This window comes from Paralichthys olivaceus, chromosome 19 (genome assembly GCF_024713975.1).
Source record: "Paralichthys olivaceus isolate ysfri-2021 chromosome 19, ASM2471397v2, whole genome shotgun sequence".
Lineage (NCBI taxonomy): Eukaryota > Metazoa > Chordata > Actinopteri > Pleuronectiformes > Paralichthyidae > Paralichthys > Paralichthys olivaceus.
In genome coordinates, this window is record NC_091111.1 from 20,394,225 (window position 1) to 20,415,946 (window position 21,722).

Here is a 21,722-nt window from a genome sequence, read left to right on the forward strand (position 1 = left end):
CAGGTTCTAGTCTTCAGGTTTTCAGGTTCTGTTCCTCAGGTTCTGTTCCTCAGGTTCTAGTCTTCAGGTTTTCAGGTTGTGTTCCTCAGGTTGTGTTCCTCAGGTTCTGTTCCTCAGGTTCTAGTCTTCAGGTTTTCAGGTTCTGTTCCTCAGGTTCTAGTCTTCAGGTTCTGTTCCTCAGGTTCTAGTCTTCAGGTTTTCAGGTTCTGTTCCTCAGGTTCTGTTCCTCAGGTTCTAGTCTTCAGGTTTTCAGGTTGTGTTCCTCAGGTTGTGTTCCTCAGGTTCTGTTCCTCAGGTTCTAGTCTTCAGGTTTTCAGGTTCTGTTCCTCAGGTTCTAGTCTTCAGGTTCTGTTCCTCAGGTTCTAGTCTTCAGGTTTTCAGGTTCTGTTCCTCAGGTTCTGTTCCTCAGGTTTTCAGGTTCTGTTCCTCAGGTTCTATCAAAATGTCTTTTTCTTTTCGCGCGGCTCCACATCACAAACACCCGCCTGAACTGATTACGTCATCAGAGCTCGCCGGGTGGAACCATTTCTTCGGACCTGTGGGGGGGAACCGTCTTCGGTTTCAGACTAAATTCGTGTCTGTCCGTTGCGTCATGCGCACGTACATTCATCTGATTGTTTAATATTTAACATTAGGAAGATGACGTAACTGTTCTGACAACATCTACAAAGTTTCGTCGTCCATTAAAAAAAATCCCCGTACGACCTCAGGGCCTCGTGACGTCACTGCGTTGCGCCACAGGAAGAAAACAAACAAGGAGCAGAAACAGATCAGTGATCGATTATCGGTTTTTCACCAATCTGCGGTAAAACACGCGGTTATTTTAGGTGAGTGTGACGCGGGAACAACATGAGTTTAAGCGGGAAGATGAAGTTAACGACACGAGCGACCCCGTGTGTCTGATCAGAGTAAATCTGTCGGTGAGTGTGAACACAACAGCTGCTGATAAAGTTTCAATCTGAATCTATTATCGAGAAGTGTCGTCATCGATTCGTGTGCTGATGATTGATATCCGAAGTTCGAGGAAACAGAACTCACTTTGTTTAACTGATTCATGGAAACTGTCCCTCAGTGACGTCATCAAATGTTATCCTTCGTACAAACATTACAAATCTGATGTTAAAATCAGTCGATGAGGAAATAAGTGTAGCAGTGAACTGAACCTCGACCTCTAGAGGTCACTGTTACATCATCACCTGTATTTCTGATCAATAAAGGTTCAGATTTTCTGTTTGTGTCTCATCTGATTAATAAAAACTTACTTTCAATATGTTATCATTGAATTCCTTGAAAAACTAATCAACATGTTTTAGTTTCATGTGACTGTTTTACTTTGGAGTGACAGTTCTTCTGTTTATTCCATTGTTATTAGATTGTAAGCTGCTTCCTTCACATTAACTGGACCATCTGAACTGATCTGAGCTCAGTCAGGTGACCGTGTCTGTGACCTTTGTGTGACCTCTGCAGGTTTGAGTTGACCTGTTCACCATGAGCTCCCGGGTGTGCAGGACCTGCGGGGGGGCGGATGTAGATGTGGACCAGGCGCGGGGCAGCGCTGTGTGTACCAACTGTGGCTCGGTTCTGGAGGACAACATCATCGTCTCTGAGGTTCAGTTTGTTGAGGGAAGTGGAGGCGTCTCGTCTGCTGTGGGACAGTTCGTCTCTGCTGACGGTGAGACAGACATTCTCCTTCACAGGTCCTCTTCACATGTAGAACACGTCGTTCGCAGAACAGCTTCCGCTCAGTCAAAAGCTAAAGTGTCCGATTTGTGAATGGAGTCAGTAATGTTTTGTTGAACACGCCAGGATCTGTAACATGTTTACAGATCGTGCAGAAGAATCTCCAACCAAACTCTACTCAAAAACGTACTCAACAATTCAAAAAAAATATACACAAAAACTACGAAAACGCCACAGTCGACCACGACCAAACATTTCATAAAGAGAGTGTTTCCTGTTTGGTTCTTTCTTAACGATAGTTACACAATATTTTAAAAAGTCCTGATACTGATGATCATGTGGAGCTGATGAAACAAAACATCAAGGGTCTAGTTATTTGTGAAAAGTAAAGTCAACGTCTCATATTCACCATCTAACGTGACGTAGATTAAAATGATCCGTTTATCATTGTAATCTCAGATTTTTTTACCTTAACGTGTCTAATACTCTGTCATCTGATATTCCTAATATGATTTAATAGATTAATGTGGGATGAATGAAATTCAAATATTAAATGTAACTGACACAACGAAGACTCAAACAGCACTGTGGTTCTAACATGATCTGTTTTTTCAAACTGGACCTTTATTAAATTGTTTCTGGTCTTCATCAGCTGATCTGTTTACCTGGAACAAAACAACAGTTAGACACAAACAAAAGTTTCTGTGTTGTTGGAGTACTGAACTTTATAAGTTCTCCATTTGAGATGATTAAACATCTGAAACTTATGTCAAAGGTCAGATTGATAAGAACTTATTCTCTTATTTCAAACATTTCTAATTGTATATATTATTTGAGTAAAACTTATTTGGATATTTAACAACATAGTCGTCCAAAGACATTTCAAAGTGTCAGATCATATCAGCACTCAGAGAAGTGGTTTTTTCATCATTTCAGGAGCCACTTTATAAAGTTCAAACAGAAACTCACATGAACATTAACAAAGTTGATTCAGGGCCATCAACAAAGATCGAGCGTTATGATGTCGAACCTCTCATGATGCCTTGGTGAACACTAATTCCATAGCGACAGCCACAGTCAGACCTTGTGTGGATCTGGAGGTTCTGCCGTCGGAGCTGGTTAGGAGTTTGGAGTCTTTCACTGTGACCAGGTCGGACTCTTGTGTGAGTTGTACCTGATGATGGGAGACAAGTAGTAAAACAAAGTTTTGGACTATGAAGGGATCAATAAAAGATCTGATTGATCAGGTGATCGTTCTCACCTGCTGACTGCCCAACATTTCTCAGAGCTGAAACAGGTTCCTGTCTCAAATGGTTTACTGTCTCAACCCCTGATTGGACCAGGTTCTGCTGTGGTCCCATCTGGGTCGGGGGTTGATCGGGGAGGCGCATCACTGCAGATTGTTGCACCTTGCCTTGGACACCACGAACACCCTGTTCCTGCTTTGGCGTTTGGAAATCTGTTTTCCTTCTAGTGATTGAACGTCTGCGGTCGTGAAGCCGTTTGGAGGTCCGGTGGTTCGGGTAATCGCTGACGTTCGTCAGTCCAGGATTAGACATTTGAGAGTTTACTTGTTTGATAGAAGGTTTCCGTTTCAGTTGATTTCCAGAAGACAGCAATTTGATCATTGGTTTGACTCTGATGTTCTTTACTCTGGACTGAAGCATCTCAGTGTTTCTTCTTTTCACGGACCCGGTTCTCTTTGGGTTCTGGTCGACTTGGCTCGTCGCAGTAGTCACAGTCTGACTGTCTACAGACTCCTGAGTATCAGTAGGAACAAGTTTCTCCTGTCTGGCGGGCAGGACTACTTTTCTGCCGGTTATGCTGATGTGGTCTGGGTTGTACTGAATTGAAGGTTTATGGACTGGTGGAAGCTGGGAAGCTTGAGAAGGATCATCCAGACTTTGAGGCCTTGTGTCCGTCTCACCATCTGATGACCCCTGAGGACTCAACTTCTGCTTCAACTCATGAAGAGTAAAATTGACTGTAAGACTTTGCAGGTCTTCATTTTGCTTGATTCCATCTTGACCAAGACTGAACTGGTTCCACTTGAGTTGTCGGACATGTTCATCTAAATTGTTGAGACCAGTAAGAGTTGGAGTGTGAGCTGAGCTGCTCCAGCTACTTCCTAATTGGTCAGCAGCTGCAGAATCAGCAGTCCTGCTGTAAGAGTCCAACACTGAGGCTGGGACGTAGTCCTGTGGTCCTGAATCTTGAGCTCTCACGTCAACAACGTTAAAACTCGCCTTGTTGAAGTCTGTTACCTGGTCGTTTCTGGGTAAGATAGAAAAAGGGTTGAATACATTTAGCTCCTCTGTCTGGGATGAGAGTTGACCAGGATCAGATAAAACCTTCCCTGCCATTTGAGTTTCAGGAGAAAGACTGAGGGTTGGAGAAGTTTGGATGTCTGAGGAGAAGACAACCACCTTGTTGTGTTGTGTTGGGACTTTGATGAAGCGGCTGGATCCAGGTTTAGGCCAAGGCCTAATGCCGGGTTGAAGCAGGGTCTGGTTCATCGGGGTATTGACGTCATTTCCAGGAACCTGCTGTAGACAGTCACGACCAGGGACTTTATTCGCTGAATCTGTAGAAAGATCCAAAAAAAGTTTTGAAACTCTGTCATTCAACCACACTCTTCATCCAGATGTGAATTACTCTGACTGGACCTTTAAGGCTCTCAAAGACTTCCATTGAACCAAATCCAGGAGCTCTGAAGACCCTTGATACAGAAAGCCTGTTGACTCCACTTAGAGGATAGAAGCACCTGACGGTCAACCTGTTCAACAATCAGAGGTTTTTCTTATCTTTGTTTCAGCTGCTGTTTACGACAGAACTTTTTCCCCCCACATATCAAGTGCGTTTCTTACTTAAACTGAGATTCCCTGGAGATGAAGTTCGGCCCGTCAGCGATCAGCTGTTTGTCGTGGATGATCTCGTTTTCATAAACCACGTACGACTCTCCGACCTTTAAAAAAAATTACTTAATTCAATTCCATAATCTCACTAAACCGACACAATCTGGACCAGACTGAAATTCTATCATTTAATTTGTATAACACGTTTCATACATCAGTGAGGCTCAAGTAGTGTTTACCTGATGACACCCACCAGAAAACATTTGTGACGTGATCAATAACTTATCAATGATTAATTGATCCTATAACTCGACTCAATGTCCGAACATCAGTGAAAACAATTTAAATCTAGTTTATTCACAGAGAGATGTTTTACGCTACTTTAAAATACCGATGTTCAGAATCATACCATGGCTCTGGTCCCACAGGAGTTCACATTGAACTCAAACAGAACTCTGGATCCGTCGGTCTGTTTGGATCGACAGGTGGCGTCCAGCAGACTGGTTCTTTCTGGCCGCACAGTGGGCCAGGTGGATGTCAGAGTCGTTACCACAGTGACGGTTCCATCTCCAGAACAGACTAAAACCACAGAGGGTTGGTGTTAACACTGTACCTGACACCGATCAGAGGTTTCCAGACCAATCAGGACCAAGGATCAACGACCAACAGATGAACCAGACTCAAGGTCTGAACTCGTCGACACGTTAGTCTGTTAGACTTCTTTACCTCAACACTTGAGCATCATTTGCAAACAACCTCTGGAACCTTTACTTCCTTTTATTTCTGTAATTTCTCAGCAACATGAAATAAAAAAGGTCCTCAGTGCAGGTGGACATTACCTGTCATGTCCTGAGTTTTGAAGAGGCAGCGTTTGGAGGTGGACGTCTGGACTGCCAGAGTTTTAGAGTCTCTCAGAAGTAGCTTAAATGTTCCATAAAAGAATGACAGGTTGATGTCCTGAAAAACAAACACTGTCACCTTAACGTCCCACCAGCCTCTGGTTTCAGGACAACCCGGCTGTACCAAGCATCGCACTGCGTGGACTTACTTCATAGGTGTATCCGATGGAGAAAACAGGGACGTCCAGGGAGGTTTTGTGGGTGTCTTTGAGGAGGCGGTACCCTCTCTGAGCTGCCAGCTGTGATGTCAGAGGCTCGTGGTCGACACCCACCTCCCAGAGACTCTGAGCTCGAGGCGGTCGAACCACGCTGAAGGTGATTCCTCCTTCAAAACACTGAGCCGTGATCTGTGGAGGAACTAGAGTAGAGGGCGTCTACATTTAAATGTTTGAACCAGGTTTTAATTTCCTGTTTATCTCAAGCTCCACAAGAGCTTGTTACTCCCTCAGTCCTGAACAGATGATTGGCTAAACTACAGGAAGCATTCAGCCCCCAGCTTTGCTCCGCCTCCTCCACTAGCCAATAATAACCAGCTGTTAAACTGTTTCACAGGAACCAGTGTCTTTGTAAAAATGCTTCGAATTGCTCAAGGTTTGGTGAATGAACAGCAACAGGACCTGTTCCATCTGTCAGTGGAACCGACGTGGAGGTTGGTGTATTCTAGCTTTTGTTTAAAAAGGTGAAATCCTCTCTCTTTTGAAATGCTGAATTGTCTCCTGTGTCGCAGTGGTCCCACGGCAGACCTCAGCCGAATAAGTTTCTTATTGATCAAACCCTTTGTCACAGCCTCCATCTCAGAAGCTAAAGATACAGGATTATCTTTATCTCTTCATTTTGATATAGACACAAACAGATATGACAAGAAAAACAAAGCTCAGGAAATGATGTACTCACATGCACTGAAGAGCCGAGCAGAGATGAACGTATGGTGGAAGTAAGAGTCTCTCTGGGGCACGATGGTTAACGTGAAGTTTATGTCGACAGAGTACTGAACAACACCTGCACCCAGGTACTGTGAGACAAACAGAACCTTCTCCTGAATGGCTGGGCATCATCGCAACAAACAACCACCATGATCAAAAACAACCGTGCAGTGTGGCGTCCTCACCATCCAGAGGACATCAGCGTCCTCAAAGGGCAGCTGCAGTTTGTACGCTCGGCTACCGTTAACATGAGAAACAAGACTGATGCTGACGCCTCGTTCAATGCTCCTTGACATCAGCTGCTTCCCGTTGATCCACACTTCCTCCAAAACGACATCCGCGGGAATGTTTCCCAGGTAGACGCTGAACTTCACGTCATTACTGACGGTCTCTACAGGAAGAGACAAAGGATCCAAAGAAATGTCCAAACAGAAAAGACACCAAGTTAAAGATCATTCAACACTTTTCAGTTCAGTCTGAGAAGAACCAGGAGGATTCTGTTTGTAAAATAAAAATTTTAAACAGATGGGAGACGCGATGGGGACAAACATGATTTTGTACAATTTGTTCATGAAGTAGCGTGAGGCGTTCACTGCTAATGGAACCGAAGACTCACCGTCGACACTGAAGGGTGGACGGCAGAGCAGCGGCGTGTCGAGGACTCTGAGCATCCGGTGTCTGGTGATGATGCTGCTGCTGTCTTCAAACGTCAGAGAGAAGATGTGTTCGTACAGCAGGAAGATCACGTACAGCTCCTTGTACACGTTATCCTGCACCACACTCTGCACATAAGAACAAACTTAATTGGTAAAATGAGACGTAATCTGTGACTTGTTGCTCAGAATAAAACCCTTGTCTCCGTCTGAAGAGACTCACTTCACCTTTCGGTAGCCACCCTCTGCTCCAATAGGAACCACGATCTGGACCAGTCCGCCACGCCGGACCAGACTGAATCCTCTAGCGGTGGCGGTGGGTTGGTCCAGAAGCACACCCTCCACCCCCACACTGACGGTCTGACTTTCAAACCTTGTGTCCTCCTCCACCAGAGGCGTCATGATCCAGGGGACATCCCAGAGCAGTGAGACACCATTGAATGAACCAGAATCTGAAGAGGGACCCAGAAACATCATCAGCACCATCTAGTGTTTGGACAGAAAAGTGTGTGTGTGTGTGTGTGTGTGTGTGTGTGTGTGTGTGTGTGTGTGTGTGTGTGTGTGTGTGTGTGTGTGTGTGTGTGTGTGTTCCACCTACTGACTGTACAGGACATGGACACATCCATCATCACCACCATTAGCTTTTTCTTCAAGAACACAGCGACCCGAATGAACTCTACGGGGACACCGTCCACCTGAGGACATGTGAAAATTTAAAGGCAACAAACACAGGGAAACGTTGAGCTCATGGTAAGAGACGATTCCTCAAGAGAAACTGTCAACTATCATGTCTGCAAAGTAAAGGAGATTCAACACCAGGATGGAGCAGAACACATTTTTGTAAAGATCTATTAATTTTAAAATATCACATGAACACTGTTTATTAGAATTATCTCTCATTTTTCAAAACACTTATTAAAACCAAACATCTCAAAAACACAACATTTTAACATCTTGTGTTTGTTTTAGTTAGTTAACACAAGTCAGTGTTTTGAAAATCGAGTTTAGCTTTTCAACATAAGATCATGTTAGATTAAGATTATTTAACCCATCCGTGTGAACGGAGCACACACGGAGCACAATCCACACACTGACCACACACGGAACAGTGGGCAGCCATGAAGGCGCCCGGGGAGCAATTGGGGGGTTCGGTGCCTTGGTCAAGGGCACCTCGGCAGTGCCCAGGACTGCTGGACTTGAACAGGCCACCCTCCGGTTCCCAAGCCAAGTCTCTATGGACTGAGCTACTGCCTCGCCTGTGACTGGTGTGTGCCAACAAGGTGACCCACCATGACAACCTTGGCATGTCGCTGTTTGTACTGGGATCGCAGCACCACCCTGTGGCTGGTCGTGGTGAGGCTGTAGCCCTGCGTCTGGGCCTCACTGATGGACATGGGAGACACGTGTCCATCGCTCTGCAGGAACATCAGCTGCCACACTGACGACGCAGTCATCTGAGCCTGAACCAACCAAAACACCATCAACACTTCAGAGTGTACTCCAGCTGCGCTCTTATTTTGGTGAATTTATTTCAGAAGGTGTGTTATAGGTCATTTAAGAAAGAAAAAGGATGATTTACTTCGAAAACTTTGCGGACATTGTTATCTGTCTTCAGATCTTTGATGTGTTGGTGTGATCTCACCTGAGAGAAGGCCGCCTGCCACACATGTCCACTCTCCCCCCGCTGACCTCCACATGAAGACTCTCTGTTCACGTTCACCTGCTCGACAGGTGAAACCAGATTTAAAACATGACCACTGACAGGTCAGGGGTCAGACAGGTGTCCTCACCTCCATGTAGTCCTCCTCACAGACGACCTCTCTGTGTGTCCACGTCAGACCAGAACACGTGGCAGAGACAGGTGTGCTGTTCCATCCGCTGCCGCCATCACTCATGATCACGTTGAATCTGAAGGTGAACACTTCGTCGTTCTGGAAGAAAACAGAACCTCAGAACAGCTGCAGTGGACCTGGAGAGTGTGGCTCAGGTGAGGTGGCCTGGCAGTGACTCTGGTGCAGTCCTTACCTGGGTGTGGGTGAAGCAGGAATAATATGAAGCTCTGAAGGTGGTGAAGCCGTCCATCCTAAAGGTGCTGATGGTGTAACCACAGCGAGAGGCAAGCCTCTCACTGATCCAGTGGACGCCATTTTCATCTGCAACAGAGAGACAGACAGTGTGACATCACAGCTGTGAAGTGTCACTTTGTGTTGAGTGAATCTCAGAACTGACCTACGGCCTCAAAGCGAGGCGTCTGTACCGACGCCACCTGGATCCACAGGTATCGGTCCCGACACTCTGACTGAACACCAGTCTCCACCAATCCTGACGAGTCTGAGGAAATAATGAGGTCAAAGGTCACTGACCTGCAGCGTCAACGTTTCTGTGTCTCTTTAAATTTGAAAATGAAAAGACTACATAAACCAGTTCACCTTCCACGTGACCTCCAGCTGTTCCGTCTGTGAACCCAGCACAGGTAAACACGAGTCTGACAAGAAAGTGGAGTATCGTCTTTAACTGGACAGGTGAGAGGCTGCAGATGTGTGGTTCACCTGGACAGTCGTGTTGAACTCACCCCAGAATAAAAGCTGCAGTTTTCATGTCGAAGCAGAATCAGTGTCTGGAGCGTTTCCTCTGCAGCCAGGTGAGCTAATCACCTGGTCACCATGGTAACAGAGTGGGCATCCCAGCTGAAAGTGATAGTGTGATTACAGGTGGAGCTGCAGCAGACAGGAAATGACACAAGCTGTCAATCAAATGGCCTCTGCTGCAATAATTTAGATTTTTTTATAATAATAATAACTATTTGTATAGTGCTTATCTAAACCAAGTTACAAAATGCTTCACAAAAAGAAATTGCAAGAAGAATCAATTATAATAAAATATATTAATAATAATAATGATATTTAATTCAGTTACATTTTTTGGTCCATGGAGCAGCTGAAGCGTCACATCTGTGAGACCGGTGGTGTCATAAAATAATATCTTCAATTGAACGTTGGTGTCATCAAGAGTTTCAGCCTATTAATGACAAAAACATTTGAAAGAGGCTGAAGGTAAATCTGACCACTGGCTCATATGGCAGTGCTATGAAAGCCATGTGGCCCGTTCAGTAGATCAGACGTCGTTACCTCTGTGCCTTTTTTATTTATTTTTATTTTTAATGAACACTGTTTTCAGTTTTAATGGATTAATACCTTCACTTCTTTTTCAGGTCCAGTTAAAGCCCCTCTTCTTGGTTCTGGTTTCCACACCAGTGTTGGTAAAGAGTCCAGAGCCCAGACTCTGCAGAGTGGTGAGTACCTTCAACATCCTCATCATCAGCACTGATCTGTCTTTTGTGTGTCAACAGAACCTTGTCTTTCTTTATTTCTAAATTATTAAAAATACATGAACATGACTGTAAATGAATTAAACACATTTTAATGCTCCCATTCATTAATCCATTCATAAAGGTAAATAAAGGGTGAGGATCAGGTGTACCTGTGTCTCTAGACTTACCTGTGTCTCCAGGTGTACTTGTGTCTCTAGGTGTACTTGTGTCTCTAGGTGTACCTGTGTCTCTAGACTTACCTGTGTCTCTAGGTGTACCTGTGTCTCCAAGTGTACTTGTGTCTCCAGGTAAATAAAGGGTGATGATCGGGTGTACCTGTGTCTCTAGACTTACCTGTGTCTCTAGGTGTACTTGTGTCTCCAGGTGTACTTGTGTCTCCAAGTGTACTTGTGTTTCCAGGTAAATAAAGGGTGATGATCGGGTGTACCTGTCTCTCCAGGTAAGCGTCAGATCCAGCAGTTGGGTAGTCAGTTGCAGTTGAACCAGCACTGTTTGGACACGGCCTTCAACTTCTTCAAGATGGTCGTCAGTAAACACCTGACTCGAGGACGCAAGATGGAGCACGTCATCGCTGCGTGTCTCTACCTGGTGTGTCGCACCGAGGGGACACCACGTATCCTAACATGAACTCTGTGCGATTTAATATTTAGTTGTAGTAGGTGAAGGCTCTTCCTTAATTGTGCTGCAGACATGCTGCTGGACCTGAGTGACCTGCTGCAGGTGAGACTGACCTTTCACCTGCTCACACTTGTTACCCCCTGCACCTGCTCACACCTGTTTCTCATGTCCAGGTCAACATTTACATCCTGGGAAAGACGTTCCTGCTGCTCGCTCGTGAGCTCTGCATCAACGCTCCAGCAATCGGTGAGAACCGTAAAGAAACATGTAATTTAACTGTCAGAAGAAAGTGTGAGATATTTACTTCAACCAAACAGGACTTTATAACACAATCACGTGTCTAAAGAAAATGTTAATGTAATAAAATCAGAGCGAGCTCATCCTCGACAGACTCTTCTTAGTTAAGAAGGAGCTCAGACTGACCTGGAGTCAGCTGATCCTGCAAAGAAAAGAGCAGTTACACTACATGTCCCATCAATCACTGTCTTAAACAGGTCATCAGTAAAATCTGGCTCTTTGGTGACAGCGAGTGGCAGCTCCACAAAACTATAGCAGACTTTTCAGGACTTCTCAAAGAAACGGCAACGCATTTTAGTTTCTGTCACTTTAATGTTCAGTTTCATTTCCTTTCAAAAGCACAGACAAACCAAAGAGCTAATCAGCTTCAGTCCTACAACAACGGTCCAATCAAGATGCTTTCAGACTGAACTCCTCAGGTCTCTGGATCTTCTCTGGAGGACAGTGAGACTCAGTTTGTCTGTCTCCTCCTTCACTCCTGTATAAAGTCCAGGAGAAGTGAGGACACAGCAGAGCGTCCTCCATTGAGTCACTGAGGGAGTGGGGGGGTGATGAGCTTCTAACATGTGACACAAACATGAAGAAACACAAACAAATGTCTCTGGAGACAAAGTGCTGACACACACGTAGAAGACAGACGAAGACGTGAAGACAGTTTGTGGTGATGAGAGCTGACGACGGTGTCAGGTGATGTAAACATGATCACATGATCACTTCCTGTCTGTCTGCTCCACCTCTCACCTGAAGAACGAGGAGGATCTGATGCTGAACGAGTCTGAGCAGAAAACCTGCTGCTGAGCTGTTCAGCTGTGAAACATGAACTCTGGAGACGAGTCTCTGGAGACAAGTCTCTCTGGATTCTACCTGGAGCTCATGTCTGAGGACAGCTTCAGATTCCAGTCCTACGACATCACTTCATTCAGAATAAGCAGTGGTGACAGTTTTTGGCCCATCGGGATGTTTCAGCAGAAAAAGACCATCTCAGGGATCTGACCCCCCTGCACTCCAGTCCCATTGGTACTATCTGATGAACACTGGAACTGGAAAGTCACTGTCCCACACTGCACCTCAGTCATCCCCTCCTGTCCAAAGTAACTGAGCTCATTTCCGTCCAGGACGGCACTGACTGTGTAGAACGTGTCCGGTTCCACCTGGACTGGATGTTCGAACCACACAGGAAACGTACTGCTCGAACCGTCTGACAGGAATTTGGTGAGGTTCTGGGCCAAAATGGTTCCCTGCTTCTTCAGTTCAATCTTCACGCTGTACTCTGCCTTCCCGCTGCTCGACCCATACAGGCCCAGTCCAGCAATGAAGATTCTCTTGTCCACCGCAAACTGGATGCTGTCACAGCGCCCCCTGTAGCGCCACTGGTTACTGCGGTAGGCTGAGGACTGAAAACGATGGCACCTCTGTGGCGTCAGGCCGGCCCGCTTCACCAGAGGGAACTCCAGTCTAGGTTTGTTGGAGGCTGTGAACCACAGGAAGATGTCGCGGGTCTCTTTCAGTGTTAAAATGTCAGACTGCGCTGCAACATCTGCAAACTCCTGCAGCGTCATGGAGGCGAACCGGACCAGGTACAGAGCCTTACCTAGCACCACCCGCTGGTTCCTCGGGTTCACCGCAAGGCTCTGCCGCTGACACTCAGCCACTGACCAGTTCAGCACTGCCTGGAAGACCACCACCTCACGGACATTGAGCGTGTCTCTCTGCAGGATAACCTCCAGCGTAGGCATGTCGATCTCACAGAAACCTTCAGAACACAGAGCAAGCTCAGCTTGAGCATCGATCACTTCCCAGCAACGCTGCCTCAGCTCCGGCTCCTCAAACAGACAGCTCTGAGACAGCAGGATGCAGGCGTTCTTTGCCTCCAGACTCGTCTCCAGGAAGGTCACGCACGCCTTCGCCAGAGCAGGAACAATGTACTTCTTTGCAGCATAGAGGGTAGCGAGCACAGTATCGGCCTCCAGCTCAATCCCATCGCTGTACATGTACCTTAAACACAGAAAACGAGATTAAGATTACGCTGGTGTTTAGTGGTTCTGCACATTTCTGTCTAGAACGTCTGGATCACTCTCATAGAGCACAGAACCGTTGGTAGGACACTTCGGTCTTCCCTCACTGAGACTCCTCAGGATTCATGACAGTCGACTGCAGGAGCAGCAGGTTGGACAACACTCACTTTAACAGGATGAGGAAAGCCGTCGGCTCCACGTCAGGGATGTGGATCTCAGATTGTCCCTCGGCCAGATCTCCATAAAACATGGCTCCAAACACCGAACTGCCCACTGCCAGGACGTACTGCAGCACAGACAGGGAACCAATCAGAAAGAGTCTGAGCCTTACAGGGCAGGAAGTAGAAAGAGTGAAGATCATATGATGTCCTGTCACGTTAGTGTCATGTTCTTCATCCACCATGAGAACACAATAAACTTTGAACCTTATGAGCAGGAACTGTCTGAGTTTCTCCTGGAGGACCAACGATGAAGTGAACGTCGGCCATCTGCTCGTTGTTAAACATCAGAGCGTTCCTGCAGACAAACACAACAACAGTCACACGACACATTCAGACAAGACAAACCATTTGAACTTTTCTGGACCAAGTTTGACCATCCAGAAGTAACTTTACAATATCCACAACGTCCCTATGACTTTGTTGTGACTACTAAAAATTGTTTAATTAGATAAAACATCATTTTGACTCAAAACAAGATCTGATTCTCTTTAAACTCAAAACTCCAATATTCAACATCAGTAATTACAAAGTAACATTCAAACTATTATGCTATATGTGTGGTTTCTCATTCCAGATATCTACAAATCAGTCCAATTATTATATTTTGTAATTCCAGTTTTAGATTCTGACCAGTTCATTATATCTACAATGCCACACTGACTAGTTCAAACTTAGTTTAACGTATCTTGAACTAATGTGAATTTAAGACATGTTGAACTTGGATTATGACTCGTCAGACCTGAGTTGTAGATATCTGAAACTGGATCATCATCATAACTAAGTTGCAGACGCCTGTAGAAACAGCAAGTTGATTTTCCAATTTCACCTCTCTCTGAGGGTGGGGTGTGCTGCCTGCCAGCTGTTTCTCTCCTCGCCACCATTGATGCTGCCATTAGTCTGATCAGCGTCTCGCTCACAGATGTTTTGGGAAGTCGACTCCGGGTCGCTCAGCACGATGAAACTCTTCTTGGCCTCCACCACCTCCACCTCGTTACTGTGGGGGAGGCTGGTGGAGAAAAGTTCAGCTGCCATCTCCTCCCCTCCTCACAGAGAGAACAGCGAGGTCACCACTTCACAGCATCATGGCGACTTCCTGTCACATTAAAATCCACATGATCAGGTCTCATGGTTCAACTGAACATAACCTTCATCATCAGATCATCCACGTTGTTAATGAATCCTTAACAAATCAAACTGTTTCCCGTCACACAGACATTTACTGAATGGTTAAATAATTAGCACGTTTGTTAGAATATAGTAAAGATATAGAGAATAAGCCTCAGCTCTTCTTAGTTCTATCATATTTTTATTGTTTGATCATTGTTGTGAAATATGAGGCTGTGCTGTCAGTCAAACTGTCCATGTCTGTGATTGGTTATATCCAGTAAACCCCACCCCTTTCATGTGCACATGCTTAGATCTTGTTGTGGAAAACCTGAGTTAACTTAACGAGTTGTTAACCAGGCTGTGATCCCCTAAAGATAGTCCTAACCAGGTTAGATCAATAACCGGTTCAATTAATAACCAGTTCAATCAAAAACCAGTTCAATAAATAACCAGTTCAATTAATAACCAGTTCAATTAATAACCAGTTCAATTAATAACCAGTTCAATCGATAACCTGGTTAACCGATAACCAGTTCAATCAAAAACCAGTTCAATTAATAACCAGTTCAATTAATAACCAGTTCAATCGATAACCAGTTCAATCAATAACCTGGTTAATCGATAACTAGTTCAATCAATAACCGGTTCAATTAATTACCAGTTCGATCAATAACCAGTTCGATCGATAACCTGGTATCTGCATCCTGTTCGCTGCTCTTTCAGTCTCGTCTCAATAATAATCCATAATCCCTGTAACGGTTCATCAGTCGTTACGGTCCAGCTCGAGCTCGGTGTTTTCTCCGGTGTGTGTGTGTGTGTGTGTGTGTGTGTTACCTCCGTTAACGTTTCCAACGTCACAGCTGCTTGTTTCTCTGGACGCCATCTTACATTCTGTTCGTCACCGCGCTGCTCCACGAGAGGGCGACAGAGCGCGGGAAAACACGTGAACGGTTATTAATGTTCTCAAGAAGAAGAGTTCGGATAAAATCTGATTTTATATCTACAGCCTCATATCAACCTGTCACAATGTATTATATCTATAGATCATGTATTTTATCTATAGATCATGTATTTTATCTATAGATCATGTATTATATCTATAGATCATGTATTTTATCTATAGATCATGTATTATATCTATAGATCATGTTTTTTATCTATAGATCATGTATTATATCTATAGATCTATAGATCATGTATTATATCTATAGATCTATAGATCATGTATTATATCTATAGATCATGTATTATATCTATAGATCATGTATTTTATCTATAGATCATGTATTTTATCCTCTCCTCTTGTCCTCTCTTCCTCTCCTCTCTTCTCCTTCTCTTCTCCTCCTCCTCTTGTCCTCCCATCTCCTTCTCTTCTCCCTCTCTTCTCCTTCTCTTCTCCCTCTCTTCTCCTCCTTCTCTTGTCCTCTCTTCCTCTCCTTTCTTCACCTCCTCCTCTTGTCCTCTCCTCTCTTCTCCTCCTCTTGTCCTCTCCTCCTCCTCCTCTTGTCCTCTCTTCCTCTCCTCTCTTCTCCTCCTCCTCCTCTTCTCCTTCTCTTCTCCTCCTCCTCTTGTCCTCCCATCTCCTTCTCTTCTCCCTCTCTTCTCCTCCTCTTGTCCTCTCTTCTCCTTCTCTTCTCCTCCTCTTGTCCTCTCCCTTCCTCTCCTTTCTTCACCTCCTCCTCTTGTCCTCTCCTCCTCTTGTCCTCTCCTCTCAGATCCTTGTCTCTACATCCCTCGTTTTGCTCACATGTTGGAGTTCGGGGTGAAGACTCATGAAGTTTCCATGACGGCTCTTCGTCTGGTTCAGAGGATGAAGAGGGACTGGATGCACACGGGACGGCGACCGTCCGGCCTCTGTGGAGCAGGTACGTCACTGCTGTTACCATGGCAACAACTAGGCGGTTTACAGTAAACGATGTCCCCCCCCGCAGCTCTCCTGGTCGCAGCTCGGATGCATAAGTTTCGTCGAACGGTGAAGGATGTGATCAGTGTGGTGAAGGTCTGTCAGACCACTCTGAGGAAGAGGTGAGACCTGCAGTAGATCACAGAAGATCACAGTAGATCACAGTTCATCATATCAGATCACAGTAGATCATATTAGATCACAGTAAATCATATCAGATCATATTAGATCACAGTAGATCATATTAGATCACAGTAAATCATATCAGATCATATCAGATCACAGTAGATCATATTAGATCACAGTAGATCATATCAGATCACAGTAAATCATATCAGATCATATCAGATCACAGTAGATCATATTAGATCACAGTAAATCATATCAGATCATATTAGATCACAGTAAATCATATCAGATCATATCAGATCACAGTAGATCATATTAGATCACAGTAGATCATATCAGATCAAAGTTCATCATATCAGATCATATTAGATCACAGTAGATCATATCAGATCACAGTAGATCACAGTAGATCATATCAGATCACAGTAGATCACAGTAGATCATATCAGATCACAGTAGATCATATCAGATCATATTAGATCACAGTAGATCATATCAGATCACAGTAGATCACAGTAGATCATATCAGATCACAGTAGATCACATTAGATCACAGTAGATCACAGTTCATCATATCAGATCACAGTAGATCATATCAGATCACAGTAGATAATATCAGATCACAGTAGATCATATCAGATCACAGTAGATCATATCAGATCACAGTAGATCATGGTGTCCTCCCCACCCCCCTCTAGGTTGACAGAGTTTGAGGACACGCCCACCAGTCAGCTGACCATCGATGAGTTCATGAGAGTAGATCTGGAGCAGGAATGTGATCCACCCTCCTTCACCGCCGGACAGCACAAGGCCAAGATGCAGCAGGTAGATCCCTCTGTCTCTGATTGGCTGCTGCCTGATAATACAACCAGTTAACTGTCGTCTTCTTCTGCAGCTGGAACAGGAACTGACCAAGAAGCTGGACGAGGTGGAAGGTCAGTCAGTAACTCTGTCAGCCAAGAGTGTGGGGGGGCAAACAAACTGAAGCAATGCTCAACAAAAAGAAAATAACACACAGCACAACACACAGAGTCTTTTTTAAAAACAGCAAACAGGGGAAGCAGTAAAAGACACGAACACCACATCCAGTTATCTCGTCAGTTTCTCAGAACAAGAGCAGGTGTAAACTCGTCTTCATCACTTGCTGTGAATCTGGGAAAAATCTGCAACAACCAATTAAAAAGCAGCCTGAGGTCACGCGGACTCAGACGTTTCTGTGTTTAGACAGAAACAACTTATATTGAGTGTTCACAGGTCGACCAGGAGCATTGTACCAGTAAAATATTATTATATAATTAATTATGTTTAACATTTTTATACAGGCTTTTTGTCTCAGGAGGTCGGAACCAGTCGCCACTGCTGCATTTCAATATTTCGAGAACACTGGACACCAGAGGGCAATAGAGGGCAGCGAGTAAGTTATTTAAACACTTTCTAAACCATTTGTTTTGCCAGGAGAGATCAGCTGCTACAAAGACGAGATTGAGACAGAGCTGGAGAAGAGTCGACCCAAACTGAGAGGAATCTACACTGCCTACGCCAAAGAGATCGGTGCGTACTGATCAGCTGACTGCTCCTGCATGTCTCCATGGAAACAAACAAATTCAACAAGTCTTTTGTGTGGTTCTCAGACCCAGAAGAAGCCGAGGGATTTTCCATGACCTCTGAACCAGAAGAGCCGGAGGTGGAAGATGCCGAGCTCCAAGCTGCCACACAGCATCTGACCCAGGACTACCTGTGTCAGGTGATCCAGGAGGAGGAGGGGCGGGACAAAAGAACAGGAGACAGCAAGCAAGAGGCTGGGCCAGAGAAAGATGGTGTGGGGCCTCAGCGCCATGTCCCGCCTCTGGCCGTCATCCTGGGGAAGCTGACGAGCTCCTGCAGCCTCGACCTCCAACAAACACTCCAGAACTGCAACGAGTCCGAGGCGGGACAGAAACCTGATGGTAAGAGGAGACACAAAAATAGTACATCAACATGACATCATCAGAGGAAGACGCAGGTGGGAAACAGGTGATGAGGAATTTCTCCTGCTCGTACAGGTGATCAGTCAGAGAGCGGAGTGCTGGACCTGGAAGGCATTGACGATCAGGAGATTGAAAAGGTCTGTTCATTCATGAATCAGTGTATCGATCCAGAGAGAACATTTTCTGCATCATCACATTTTGACTCTTAACACGATGACGTGGTTCTGAAGTAAAAGTTAAGGTTCTTTCCTCAAACTGACTGAGCAGAGACATGAAGGGTGTTTAAAGATAGTTTTTGCCACTCAGATGTTTTTTACTCATTTTTTTTCTCTTAGCGGTCATTGCTGATGTTTATGAGAGGCGAACAACATCTCTATGCCTTCATAGATAAATGTGGTCTGTCATTGTGAAAGGATGTCTGTACAGGAAGTGGTGTGTGATTTCCTGTTTCCCTCTGTGCTGCAGTACATTCTGAACGATAAGGAGGTTCAGGTCAAGACAGAGCTGTGGATGAAACAGAACGCAGAGTACCTGAAAGAGCAGAAAGGTCAGGATCTTCATCCTCAACGTCACACCTACAGGACATTGTAGTACTGAGCTGTATTTCCTGTTTGTGCTTACAGAAAAAGAGGAGAAGATAAAGAAAGAGAAAGAACAGGGGACATATAAAGAGAAGGTGAGTGAAGCACAGGGTTTCCCAGGCTGTGGACCAGGGCCTGTCTTCGTTAGACTGTGGGTGTAAATGTGCTCACCGCAGCTTTCCCTCTCTTCAGCTCAACACTTTATTCACAGAATAAAATCAATAATTTTAAGTCATTCAAATAAAGTTGGAGTTGTTCGCTTTGTGTTTGCAGAAGAAGAAGAGATGCAAGAAGGGCGAGCAGATCGAGGCATTGACAGCAGGCGAGGCGATCGAGAAGATGTTAGAGAAGAAGAAGATCTCCAGTAAGATCAATTACGACGTTCTCCGAGACCTGAACACGAGAGGGACGGGAAGTGGGGGGGGCAGCAGTCCCAGCAGAGCTGCCTCTGACCCCCCCGACCCCCCCAACTCTCAAACACGGAAACGACTCACCCGCCGCCGCCACAGGACCACTGAGGCTAACCAAGACCTTGCTGCTAACGCTAGCATCATGAGAAAGAGGTGCAATCAATAATCTGTGTTTAATCTGTGATCACTAACGTGTATTCTGTTCATGTGTGTCACCAGAAACTACTGCAGAGAAGAATACGAGTACACTAATGTAAAAATATACAGTAATCATGACAGTATTATCACATGTTGTGTGATTACATGTGTAATAGTACACGTAATAACAGGTGTACAGTTGAGTGTTCTGTTCTCATCTGTAAAGAATAAATAGTTTCAAGATTTGTTAACTTTAAGTCCTGAACTTTATTTTGAAGGTTTCGTCGCCTTATTTCCTCTACAACGAAGAAGAAGAAGACGACGACGACGACGACGACGACTGTGTCTGGGGTCAGCACACACACACACACACACACACACACACACACACACACACACACACACACATCGATATCAACTACATGTTTCACCTCTCAGGTAGCAAACTCTGTCACCATGACGACACAAGCAACAACAGAGACGGCAGCTGAAGTGACCCCTGACCCACAGCCCAGCCCCCCCCCTACAGATGCCCCTCCCACTGTGGAGGAGGAAGAGGACGGGGAGGAGGAGTGTGTCAGCGCTCTGAAGCTCGTTGGAGGTCAGGACAAACCACCCTCAGCTGACACTGATTGACTGATGACTGACTGATTGACTGATGACTGACTGACTGATTGATTGATTGACTGATGATTGATTGACTGACTGACTGACTGATTGATTGACTGATGATTGACTGACTGATGATTGATTGATTGACTGATGATTGATTGACTGACTGACTGATTGATTGATTGACTGATGATTGATTGACTGACTGATTGATTGATTGACTGATGATTGATTGACTGACTGATGATTGATTGATTGACTGATGACTGACTGACTGATTGATTGACTGACTGATGATTGATTGATTGACTGATGACTGACTGACTGATTGATTGACTGATGATTGACTGACTGATGATTGATTGATTGACTGATGACTGACTGACTGATTGATTGACTGATGACTGACTGATTGACTGATGACTGACTGACTGATTGATTGATTGACTGATGATTGATTGACTGACTGATGATTGATTGATTGACTGATGACTGACTGACTGATGATTGATTGATTGACTGATGATTGATTGATTGACTGACTGACTGATTGATTGATTGATTGACTGATGATTGATTGACTGATGACTGATTGATTGACTGATGATTGATTGACTGACTGACTGACTGATTGATTGATTGACTGATGATTGACTGATTGTCTGACTGTGTTTTGCAGATTACGGCTGTGAGGATGAGGAGGTTTTTTAGCTCCATCACTCGGACCTTTATCCGTCGAACTCTCCGTCCGGGTGGTTTGTGGATGTGAGACCGAGGCAGCAGTAGAGGGCAGTAATGCACCTTGACGTTGGTTTCCACCCACCAATAAACTAGAGAAAGAGAGCAGAGGCAGCTCAATGGATCAATGTCACAAATCATTTTAAATGAAACAAGACAAACGTCTGTGCACTGTTTGATGTTTAGAATCTGTGTTATTGATCAGTGATTGGTTTGGTATCAATGCTCCTTGTTACAAACTCCACTTTTATGTCTGTGAATATGAAGACCAATCTTTTAAACTGCATTTGAAAACCTTCACTTTCATGTACTGAGGATTTTCATGTTTCTTTGTCTGATCCGTCGTTGTTTTGTATATTTTAGATTGAACTTTGTCTTTTATTGTTCAGATATAAAAATGAAACTGAAACAACAACATTCCTTCAGAATAAAGTGAATCTGATAAACAAATGGTTTTTCTTCATCAACCTGCAGCTGCACAAATGCTCAGATCAGCAGGAGCAACTGGTGGCTACGTGTTAGCTTTAAGGTAACTGTTCACACACATTCTGTCACATTTTAAAGGAACATTCCAAAACAGAGGTTTTTAGAAAAAGAGGAGAGGAAGCTAACAGTTTCCCTCTGATTCCAGTCTTTGTGCTAAGC

The 21,722-nt window shown here is 44.7% G+C and overlaps 3 protein-coding genes across 9 annotated transcripts; 1 reads left to right on the forward strand and 2 right to left on the reverse strand.

Annotated features, from left to right (window-relative positions):
- Window positions 1–568: 568 nt before the first annotated feature.
- brf1b (BRF1 general transcription factor IIIB subunit b) lies at window positions 569–21,527 on the forward strand. 2 transcript variants are annotated; one of them, XM_020109407.2, is made up of 19 exons: window positions 569–920; window positions 1,468–1,672; window positions 10,222–10,302; window positions 10,781–10,954; window positions 11,030–11,061; window positions 11,133–11,205; window positions 16,315–16,464; window positions 16,531–16,624; window positions 17,330–17,456; window positions 17,527–17,566; window positions 18,087–18,182; window positions 18,263–18,577; window positions 18,674–18,735; window positions 19,064–19,145; window positions 19,222–19,274; window positions 19,453–19,742; window positions 20,006–20,078; window positions 20,166–20,328; window positions 21,019–21,527. In XM_020109407.2, the coding sequence occupies exons 2-19, from the start codon at window positions 1,489–1,491 to the stop codon at window positions 21,048–21,050; spliced, it is 2,121 nt and encodes a 706-aa protein (XP_019964966.2). In that variant the 5' UTR covers window positions 569–920; window positions 1,468–1,488; the 3' UTR covers window positions 21,051–21,527. The 2 variants fall into 2 exon arrangements, with proteins under 2 accessions (XP_019964966.2, XP_069371047.1); XM_069514946.1 differs by lacking the exons at window positions 569–920; window positions 1,468–1,672 and adding an exon at window positions 7,639–7,760.
- LOC109644096 (uncharacterized) lies at window positions 2,267–9,711 on the reverse strand. Of its 4 annotated transcripts, none has more exons than XM_069514941.1 (20): window positions 9,583–9,711; window positions 9,440–9,495; window positions 9,240–9,341; window positions 9,036–9,163; window positions 8,801–8,941; window positions 8,653–8,730; window positions 8,300–8,470; window positions 7,609–7,705; window positions 7,239–7,462; window positions 6,974–7,139; window positions 6,543–6,748; window positions 6,329–6,464; window positions 5,584–5,792; window positions 5,375–5,456; window positions 4,945–5,114; window positions 4,548–4,645; window positions 4,347–4,456; window positions 2,942–4,264; window positions 2,711–2,854; window positions 2,267–2,345 (listed from the first exon to the last, which is right to left on the reverse strand). In XM_069514941.1, exons 1-20 carry the CDS (start codon window positions 9,606–9,608, stop codon window positions 2,329–2,331), a joined length of 3,684 nt encoding a protein of 1,227 aa, XP_069371042.1. In that variant the 5' UTR covers window positions 9,609–9,711; the 3' UTR covers window positions 2,267–2,328. The 4 variants fall into 4 exon arrangements, with proteins under 4 accessions (XP_069371042.1, XP_069371040.1, XP_069371041.1 ...); XM_069514939.1 differs by having other exon boundaries at window positions 5,375–5,492; window positions 9,583–9,710; XM_069514940.1 differs by having other exon boundaries at window positions 2,650–2,854; window positions 5,375–5,492; window positions 9,583–9,710.
- LOC109644098 (BTB/POZ domain-containing protein 6-B-like) lies at window positions 11,549–15,636 on the reverse strand. Of its 3 annotated transcripts, XM_069514956.1 has the most exons (6): window positions 15,434–15,636; window positions 14,319–14,585; window positions 13,697–13,787; window positions 13,439–13,557; window positions 12,848–13,251; window positions 11,549–12,727 (listed from the first exon to the last, which is right to left on the reverse strand). In XM_069514956.1, the coding sequence occupies exons 2-6, from the start codon at window positions 14,522–14,524 to the stop codon at window positions 12,219–12,221; spliced, it is 1,329 nt and encodes a 442-aa protein (XP_069371057.1). In that variant the 5' UTR covers window positions 14,525–14,585; window positions 15,434–15,636; the 3' UTR covers window positions 11,549–12,218. The 3 variants fall into 3 exon arrangements, with proteins under 3 accessions (XP_069371057.1, XP_069371055.1, XP_069371056.1); XM_069514954.1 differs by having other exon boundaries at window positions 11,549–13,251; window positions 15,434–15,633; XM_069514955.1 differs by lacking the exon at window positions 15,434–15,636 and adding an exon at window positions 15,290–15,424 and having other exon boundaries at window positions 11,549–13,251.
- Window positions 21,528–21,722: the final 195 nt, after the last annotated feature.

Excerpts from the sequence above, each read along its gene's own strand:
- brf1b (XM_020109407.2), top strand. The coding sequence starts at position 1,489 with ATGAGCTCCCGGGTGTGCAGGACCTGCGGGGGGGCGGATGTAGATGTG. Across the intron at positions 11,062-11,132 it reads ACCTGAGTGACCTGCTGCAG|GTCAACATTTACATCCTGGG; the intron begins GTGAGACTGACC and ends TCTCATGTCCAG. Across the intron at positions 17,457-17,526 it reads ACAAGGCCAAGATGCAGCAG|CTGGAACAGGAACTGACCAA; the intron begins GTAGATCCCTCT and ends CTTCTTCTGCAG.
- LOC109644096 (XM_069514939.1), bottom strand. The coding sequence starts at position 9,608 with ATGAAAACTGCAGCTTTTATTCTGGG. Across the intron at positions 6,465-6,542 it reads ACGCTGATGTCCTCTGGATG|GTTCTGTTTGTCTCACAGTA; the intron begins GTGAGGACGCCA and ends ATTCAGGAGAAG. Across the intron at positions 5,115-5,374 it reads CAAAACTCAGGACATGACAG|TCTGTTCTGGAGATGGAACC; the intron begins GTAATGTCCACC and ends CTGTGGTTTTAG.
- LOC109644098 (XM_069514954.1), bottom strand. The coding sequence starts at position 14,524 with ATGGCAGCTGAACTTTTCTCCACCAGCCTCCCCCACAGTAACGAGGTG. Across the intron at positions 13,788-14,318 it reads CACCCCACCCTCAGAGAGAG|GAACGCTCTGATGTTTAACA; the intron begins GTGAAATTGGAA and ends GTTTGTCTGCAG. Across the intron at positions 13,252-13,438 it reads GCTTTCCTCATCCTGTTAAA|GTACATGTACAGCGATGGGA; the intron begins GTGAGTGTTGTC and ends TCTGTGTTTAAG.